Below are 9,717 nucleotides of genomic sequence, written 5' to 3' on the forward strand. Positions count from 1 at the left end.
TTCTGAATAATTTGATAGGTCGATTTTTTAAACGTCTTTGAGCACTTTCCGAAAGTAACTTTTTTACTCAATTGAGCATAACTTTTAATCTAATGAATCAAATTCAATAAATGACCCATCAAAATTTAAGTCTATCTTCCTTCTTTCCAATGAAATAGGAATGGGTCTTTTAAAATTTTTAGATTTCGAGAAAATCACTTTTAAAGAGAGAAACTTTTTTGTGGCGCACCCGGTACATCATTCTAATTAGCAATTTCTTGACCTAATGATTCAATTATCAACGAGATATAGCCTTGTGCAGGCAAGGGAAAAGTGCTTTAAGATCTTAGCCGCATTTCGGACGACGGGTTGAATCTAACGCTTTCTTTGTTTTAGCGTTGAACACTTTTTTAGAACACTGGTGATAAATATTTCTTTCAAACTAGCATTTGTATGGAAACTGCATGGGAGATTCAATGTCGCGCAGATACAAAACATTAAATTTTAAATATTTCTATTTTAAAGACAACTTTTGAGTATTGGTATCTTTTAAAAGATACCTTATTGGTAAAAATACGTCTGAAAAAAGTGATTTGAAAATCTGTTGGTGACAAAATGTTTTATCAACAAACCTTACAAGCCGACGAATTTTGTTTGTAGACGATTACTTTTCACCGACAATTTTTTACCGATAAGATATTTTCCAAGCTGTTTTCCTTTTAACCTTAGGGTGACATTTGGCTAAAAGAGATGTCTGAAGGGCTGAACAAGAAGAAAGGAGGAAGCGATGATGACTCAAGTGACGAAGAAGAGGATGAAACGAATGGTTTGAATACCAAACGAAAGAAAGAACGAAAAACTGGACAACAAAGACGTCGAACCAAATTGAGAAGAACTCAGGTATGCACTTGAGTAGAATGGAATTGCTTTTCTTCTACGCCAAGAAACCAAGAAACGGTTTTTGGTGAGGTGCTCGCTAAGTGAAACGCGGCAAGTGAAGAGATTTGGAAAGTTCAATTTGAGGTGAACTAAGGTGCATACATACAGGTATTTGTTGATTTGTTGGCAACGGGAAATTGATGTGGCTATAGATATGCTTGACAGTGCTTAAGTTTATACTTGAGTACGGAGATGTACTGTCGAGTGCGGGATATCGCAAAAACGTCTACCACCAATTTTCAAATTAAAAAGGGATGACAAACGCGGCCGGTGTTATTCGGGTGTTTCTGTATAAAAGATTACGTCATAAATATCACAAATTGCTAAGGTACATGTTATGTTAACTCTTTTATAGGAAAAAGAAAGATTTGAAGCAAAACAATTAAACCAGAGGCTACATGATGTTTTTAGGTATGATCGTTTTTTCCTATTGTTGAATTCTTATAGGCCATTTCACACTCGAAATGGATCATGGGTAATCAGGACTGTTGCGTCTCAATAACGGGTTTCTGTTGGCTAGACGCAAAAATCTTCACAATCTTTCAAAACTTTGGACCAATAGTAAGTCGTCATTAGCGTTCTGTGGTCCTGATTACCATTTACGCTTTGCGACTGGGATAAGGCCTATTAGAGTTTGATACAGCACCTGACCCCGAGAATGTAGTAAACCCCGAGAATGTAGGTTTCTCAATTTTTAGCATGGTAGCCCTAACGATAGTGCAACTTCATAAAAAGTTGTTTCAGAGCTTACTGTTACATATTACTGATTATTTCTAGACATAAAATTTTAACTTGAATTGATTTTTTCAGGCGAAAATCTGAATCGAAGTTGATTGGATACTACTCGAATTGAGACATTTTTTAAAATAAATCCCCTCTAAATCGAAATCTATTGGAATTAAGTTATGATGATAGGGTATTTTCTTATTCCTAATGAACTAAGGAAATGTGGAAAATAGTCCATTTCAATATTTATTGTTCTAAGTTAGATATTTTAACGAAAATGTTTGACCTACCTTTTGGGGTTAGTTGACCTACAATTTGGGAGCCTTCATAACCCGACATAAAAAGTCTGTCAAATTATATAAAACTTTTTTGTTGTACTTTCATAACATGAAGGTATTATCTGACAGATGATTAATGTTGGCATTTTAAGCTTTTACAACGTGTCCCAGACCCGCTGGGACCCCAGCCCAATCAGAAAATTTGCCTAAGTTTGGAACAATAGAATTTCTATCCCCATTGGGAATTTAGTAGAAATTTTTTGACCCGATGTGGGAAAAGTTCCACCGGGGCTGTGAGGCAGGGGTGTTGTTACATTATTCACATACTTTAACACAGAATCTTCAACCTACAAAATAAAAACAAATTTCTTGTCTCTTCTTTTCGTCCTTTCTTTTACTTTTCATCATTTGTAGCACGATAAAATTAATATCTTGTTAATTTTTTGTCATAGTATATTTCTAAAGTATGAATTTCACTTAGAGAACAAAAATTTCCGATGAATACAGAAATTTCGCTCTCAGTAACCGAATCTTTTCACCTACATTCTGGGGGTTAAAAAGCGAAAAAATCCAATTTTCAGAATAACAAAAGCTCTTTAGAATATTGTTTTGGCATAAAATATTTCTAAGATTTCCTGTTATAATTAATTCAATCGAAAAAATATCAACATTTTACTATTACTAGATTTAAAGCCATAAAACCAAACCTACATTCTGGGGGCTATAACAAAAATGGGAGTCAACTTCGAGGACCAAAAAAAATAGCCTATCTATCAAAAGTAATGAAACTAACCCCTGGGAAAGGATTTTGGGAGCTCAAAATTTCGTTTAAAACATTATTTTTTTAAATGCAAATCTACATCTCTCAGGTCTGATTCAAATTTCACCTACATTCTTGGGGTCAGGTGCTGTAAACATAATAAGGAGCCAAGCCTCTATCTGCATTACTTAGCAGATCTTGATTATTATAGGAAGATTCGCATGACGATTTGCCCAGTTTCAATTACATTTGCGATGAATATCAGACATAGTGAGCTTTTGAGCGCGTTGATTGCATACTACGTCATCTAAACGTTGTATTAGAATCCAGTCGCGCTCGTTTCCAGGCAATATGTACCAACTTATCAACCCTGGTGAAGAAATTAGAATGATATAGTAACGTCTTTAGTTGAGCCGTTCTAATACAAAAAGATATTTTACCAACCACAGATGAAATGTATCTCATACTGTATAAAAACTCTGGCTAGAATGAGCTTGGTTTGTTTTAGAGGGAGTCTAAAAACGTGAAAAAATTTTCGCTGTAAATTTATTACCAGCCCCCTAAAAAGCCGACATCGCTACTAAGGGCTGATAGGCTTATAGGCAATGCGCTTTTGAATGAATCAGCTGAACTGTGAAGTGATTTTATCAAATTCATAGCAACTATTTAAAAAGGGCTTTTATAAAAGAAATTCAAGTAATGCACTCTAGAAAATTGATGTATTGGATTCTAAGGTTTGGTCCCCTACTATACACGTACTTATTTTTTGTCCACATGAAACAAGACATTTTGTTTTTCATCCCCAGGCTGCGGACGATGAACAAAGAGATCCGACAAGCGGAAGAACAGCACGCGTTGCGTATACAAGAGAAAGTCAAACAACAGGAAGAGATTGAAAAGACACGCACCAAACGATTGAGCAAATACAAGTTCCAAGAAGATGGAACCACTTACCAGCTGAGTGAAGATCTGACCGGCTCTCTGCGTGAGCTTAGGGTATGTTTGTAGGTTCAATGCGCTCTTCTTGAAAAAGATGAGTGTGATTATTTGCTTGCATTGCGTGCCCTTGTGGGTCTCGTGGGTTGCGTGGCTCGTGCCCTCGTGGGTTACGTGGGTCTCGTGCCTTCGTGCCCTCGTGGGTTACGTTGGTCTCGTGCCTTCGTGGGTCCAGAAAAAAATTACGTGGGTATCTCGTGGGTCCAGAAAAAAATTACGTGGGTATCTCGTGGGTCCAAAAAAAAATTACGTGGGTATCTCGTTGGTCCAAAAAAAATTACGTGGGTATCTCGAGGGTCCAAAAAAAAGTTACGTGGGTATCTCGTCGGTCCGAAAAAAAATTACGTGGGTATCTCGTCGGTCCAAAAAAATTATGCGAGTCCTTAAAATTTGACATTGGATTTTTACGAATTTTACGTGAAGAAGCTTTTTTTAAGCTTACAAAAAACCTAAAGAACATAACCGATAGCGCTTGATCTAAATTTGTTTGTTTTTTATTATCTTGATCCAGAGGTTTTTTTATTCGACAATTCTCCTGGCTTCTCTCACTCTTCGAGCAATTTCTTCAAAAGTTCAATATTCTCCTTCGATCCAGAGAACGAATTTTTCAGTTATTCGAACTCCCGGTTATTCGAAGTAAATTCTTCATAAACGGGAGTCTACTGTAGACTCTTAAAAAAGAAAAAGCTCAAAAATAATTGAATGAGTGGGCTTGTCTATTTTTACATAAAGTCAATTATACAATCAATAATATTTTCTTACCAATGAAATTCACATCTCTTGTAATAAAAGATATACGTTAGGATTGTACACACTTTTGTAGGAAAAAAGTCTCTCTTGAGAAGTCTTACAAACTCTAAAGTACTTAAAGAACTCGTAAGGTTTTTGTTCGGCGCGAGTCTATACCGAGTCTATACACAGAGTCTTGGCGCAATTTTTTGGACCCACGAGATACTCCCGTAATTTTTTTTTGGACCCACGAGATACCCACGTAATTTTTTTCTGGACCCACGAGATACCCACGTAAATTTTTTTTGGAACAACGAGATACCATCGAAGGCACGAGACCCACGTAACCCACGAGGACACGAGCCACGTAACCCACGAGGGCACGCAAGGCACGCAAATAATCACACTCGAAAAAGATCATTGTAGAGAGATTCGAATTACCGGGTGGTCTATAAAAAGTTTTTTATGTTTCCCCTTACTTCGTCGGGGAAAAGTGACGAAATTTTGGACAAGTGACGAATATTTTCCCCGACAAAAATTTTCCCCGGCCTTAATGCGTTTACCAACTACCAGCAAGTGACGAATTTTTCCCCGACGAAAATTTTCCCCGACGAAGTTTTCCCCGATAAGGTATGGTACAGTTAATCTTTTACATAACTCTGAACATCCCTCAAAATTTCATTTTCAGATAACGGTCTAGAGAGTATTTTAAAAGGATTTCCCGAGAGAGGCTGCACTGTTTCTCAAAATGAGGCCCGCAAAAGATTATGAGCACTAATTTAAAAAGTGTTTAGTTTCGAAAACTTCTTCCTCATTGTTACAAATAAGGAATCAATAAGGCGAAATGAAGATGTCCTATTTATCAGAAGTAACATTAGCCCTCTGTAACCGAACTGTTTATGGAACATTGTTACTGTCGTCCAGTCTTCAGATTAGGCAACAGTAAGGGAGTCAAGTGGTTGGGTTTTCATACGCGTGTATTCTGCGAATAACGGCTATAAAGCAAATATAGAACACAAGTTTAAACAAACTATATACAAAGGTCTAGGTTAAAGTACAAGAAAGTCGAGAAATATCGAGAAATAAGATATAAAATATACTTACTAAAAACACTTTCCACGTACATACACTGACAGCAATATTAACATACTTTTACAAGCACGGAAATTCACTGTACATTTAACAAGAAACATACAATGAACTGTCTCAAGGGACTTACAATACATTACAATACACAAGAGACATTATTATTCCTAAGATAATTACAAAGTACAAAGCTATTAGCAAACAATAAAGTATATAAACCTAATTAACACAAATGAACACAAAGACATTACAATAAATATAAACTGCAGCTCTGCGGCAGTTACACACCGCACCGTCAAGAATTTTAATTCTTGACCACACATAACGAAAACAAACATAAAACAAACAAACTCTAGCAACAAAAACAACATTCAAACTAAAGTCACAAAAATCTGAAAATGAAAAATAAAACCAAAAGAACCTCATAAAAATTTTACAATAAAATTTATAAAACATAAATTTAACATCGAATCTTTCAATCTTCTTCACACTAGACTTTTCAAATGAGTTTTCATCATGATTACTACAAAAGATATTTGCGAGGACAACTGGTTTTCGATAAAATGTATCCTTTACAGGAACAAAACAAGCATTGACTTCGGGACACGGTAAATAGTTCGATTCAGTTCGATTGACTTCCACTTTAACTAAGACAGGAGCTCGAATGCTTGGCTTCTTTAAAACAACAGGTGGTGAGATGTTCTGACTCTCTGTACCAAAGATAACAACACATTTTGGACCTGCTAATGAAGTCCGTTTAACTGCACTTAAGACAACTTCTGTAATTTCATTGACAACGTTTACGACTACGGGTTTCACTTCATTAACAACCTCAACGCAAATACGATTCGACGTGGCAGTGATATTCTTCAACTTACATAATTGGCTTGGTGCAGCGTCAATGACATCAAGTGCACCACGGATAACGCCCTCACAAACGCTAACTTCTTCAGATCCTCTGTCTGATAACATTTTAAGTGAAGGACGATACCTCACCAGCAAATCTATATACCTCTTCAGGATGCGCACCAATCTTTCACGCTCCCACTGATACATTTGAACCTTGAGATTATTGCTTTTATCTTTGCCATTGTAGATATTTTTGAGAAAATTTGTCGACTCAAATATAGATTCAAGAATACCAATGCGTTCTTTGTTGTAGTTTCTCAAACTCTGAGCTGCCATTTCGAATTTCTATGATCAACTTTCCGTGTTCCAGTTTTGTCACATTACCATCAGCAAATTAAATCTCTGTCATACATAACCATGTCGTGTATCGATAGTGTTTTTACTGTTACTGTCGTCCAGTCTTCAGATTAGGCAACAGTAAGGGAGTCAAGTGGTTGGGTTTTCATACGCGTGTATTCTGCGAATAACGGCTATAAAGCAAATATAGAACACAAGTTTAAACAAACTCTATACAAAGGTCTAGGTTAAAGTACAAGAAAGTCGAGAAATATCGAGAAATAAGATATAAAATATACTTACTAAAAACACTTTCCACGTACACTAACATACACTGACAGCAATATTAACATACTTTTACAAGCACGGAAATTCACTGTACATTTAACAAGAAACATACAATGAACTGTCTCAAGGGACTTACAATACATTACAATACACAAGAGACATTATTATTCCTAAGATAATTACAAAGTACAAAGCTATTAGCAAACAATAAAGTATACCTAATTAACACAAATGAACACAAAGACATTACAATAAATATAAACTGCAGCTCTGCAGTTACAAACATGTTAACTATAAATTGGATGACTACAATATTCTCATTGAAGAGAGAGGTTTATTTTATTTTTCTACACAATAAGCTCTTATTCACTTCGCAGCTTTTCCTTTCCTTTAGCCCGAAGGTAACCTTATCAAAGATCGATACAGAAGTTTACAACGAAGAAATATCATCGAAGTTCGAAGACCTGTCGTGTAAGCAAGCTTCCATTCTTAAAAAAGTTATATTTCTTGTTGAACCAAATACAGTTGACTCTCTCCAATTCGATTTTTAAGGGACCAAAAATCTTCCTCGAATTAGGGAACGATTTGAGGCAAAGAGAGTAATTTAAACCACCTTCCAGCTGAGGAAACAAACTTTTCGTTCGAAATACAGAAAGATTCGAATTATATTCGAACGAAAAGTTTGAAATAGAGAGCGTTGACTGTATAGTTCTTTGAATGTATAATTCATTGCCGTAGAGGTGTATACACTGAGTGTTACCATGGGTAACCTACAAAATCAAATTACCTTGAGTGGATGAATTTTCGTGGGACTTATTTTCGCGAATTGCCCCCTTCAACTAATTTTTCATTTTCCTAACGTTTTGCCAAAAATCTAGGGTCTTTAGCAAAATACTGATTTAAAAAAAATTCGCGAGCATTAAATTTTGAAGAAAGAAACTCGCGAAATATACTCCTTACGAAAATGAATCCACTTGAGGTAGCTAGAAATTCTTCATTTTCTTTGAACTGTTTCTCTACAGACCTCATCGTCGTTACAAACGTAAAGTAGTAACAAGGCGCTCTTACCTGGCACCCACAATACGCGATTTCAACCCAACACGGAAGAAAGGAACCTAAAATCAGGTAATATAGACTGGAGTCGTTTATAATAAGTGTTATACAGTGATATAGGTGTTATATAGGCCATTTCACAGTCGCAAAGCATAATGGGTAATCAGACGACTTACTATTCAAAGTTCAAAGTGTTGAAAAATTGTGAAGATCATTGCGTCTAGCCAACAGAAAGCCGTTATGGAGGCGCAATTAGTCCTAATTACCCATGATCCATTATTTCGACTGTGAAATGGTCTATGATAATGCGAAAACTGATATGGGATAATGCTAGTTTGTTATCCTACTCTCTCTATTTTTGAATTTAGTCGTCCTGCGTGACAGAATCAGCTAATATAATAAGTATGATGATTACACTTTTTTTTTAGAAACAAACTATTTAAAAACATAAGGCTTCGATGGCCAAATTGTTAAGAGCAAGCTCAGAACATTTTAAGGCTTTGTAAACCCTAGAACACTCAATTTCTTGAGAAAATGGACAAAAATACTCAAAAAATGGTGAAAATAAGAACATTTTTAGGCTTAAAGCTCAATGGGAGCTCAATAAGTTAAGAACATCCGTAGGCCTCAAAAATTTTGGATGCTCTTATAAAAAAACGTGTATGAAAACCTAAAAATAAATAATATTTCCAAGATTCCATGTTTTACTTTTGTCAAAAAGTCTTGACAAAAATAACCGAAATATTTCGCCATGTTTAAGACAAGGTGGATTTAAAATCAGAAATCTCTTATCTTTTTAGGATATTCTGGACAATGTGATAATTATTACTGGAAGCGAGACTCTCCATCTCGACGAAGCGGACTTGTATGATGTGGGTTATTTGCTTCGTTTCTTAAACACTTTGCGGCTATCATGCCATTCTGCTGACTGTGTAAGCGACAAATTCAGAGTGGATTATATACTTTTTGTGCTGGAATAGTTTTTTATCTGTCATATTTTTTAAACTATTTTATACAATGGAGTTTTATATGGAGAATGATGATGCGATCCTTCCTGGGCCTAATATAGGCTCTATCTTTAAAACTGATAACTTACTACTAGCACTACAATTAGTTCTCAGCATAAAGAGACGATTTATGGAATTCAGAAGGCTTGCTTTTGGCTATATCTGCAAAAGAAATTTTGTTAAGATGTCTGAATAAAGTTGACATGGCCAGAATATTTGTCAGAAAATCAAGAATTTTCCATGATTTCAACTCCCTTTCCCCTCAAACTTCAATGGTTAAACTGGTGGCTTTGGCTGACTTCTACATTGAAGTTATTGAGGGGAGGGGGCAAAGGAAATTGTAATATTTCAATTAAAAGATTTTTTGACCTTTCTGTCAATATATTCTGGATTCTTGATCTTAAATTCTCGTATAATAGTATTAGATTAGGTTAGGTTCAATTTGAATTTGTAAGAGAATTATTGTTGTACAATAACGATGCTTAGGAGGTGAAGAAAATGACTGAAAATAAACCATGAAAAAAAGAGAATATACAAATAGTTTTTTTTTCAAACCAAGAACTTTATGGCCGTCTCAAAAATGGAAATTCCTCTTACTAAGAGGAATCTTCATTCTATTATGTTTGGATTATATTGACAAACAAATGGGTTCAAATGTTTACTGTGTTTCGAATGTTTTCAAACAAACATG

At 35.4% G+C, this 9,717-nt stretch overlaps 1 protein-coding gene across 1 annotated transcript in view; it reads left to right on the forward strand.

Annotated features, from left to right (window-relative positions):
* LOC136806329 (ribosome biogenesis protein NOP53-like) overlaps positions 1–9,056 on the forward strand; it is a 29,151-nt gene extending 20,095 nt beyond the window's left edge. The window contains exons 7-12 of the mRNA XM_067062884.1: positions 709–879; positions 1,274–1,329; positions 3,489–3,678; positions 7,361–7,437; positions 7,989–8,091; positions 8,820–9,056. Coding sequence (XP_066918985.1) covers positions 709–879; positions 1,274–1,329; positions 3,489–3,678; positions 7,361–7,437; positions 7,989–8,085 — 591 coding nt within the window. The 3' untranslated portion in view covers positions 8,086–8,091; positions 8,820–9,056. The remainder of the gene's footprint in view (positions 1–708; positions 880–1,273; positions 1,330–3,488; positions 3,679–7,360; positions 7,438–7,988; positions 8,092–8,819) is intronic.
* Positions 9,057–9,717: the final 661 nt, after the last annotated feature.

This window comes from Clytia hemisphaerica, unplaced genomic scaffold (assembly GCF_902728285.1).
Source record: "Clytia hemisphaerica strain Z4C2 unplaced genomic scaffold, Clytia hemisphaerica genome assembly, whole genome shotgun sequence".
Lineage (NCBI taxonomy): Eukaryota > Metazoa > Cnidaria > Hydrozoa > Leptothecata > Clytiidae > Clytia > Clytia hemisphaerica.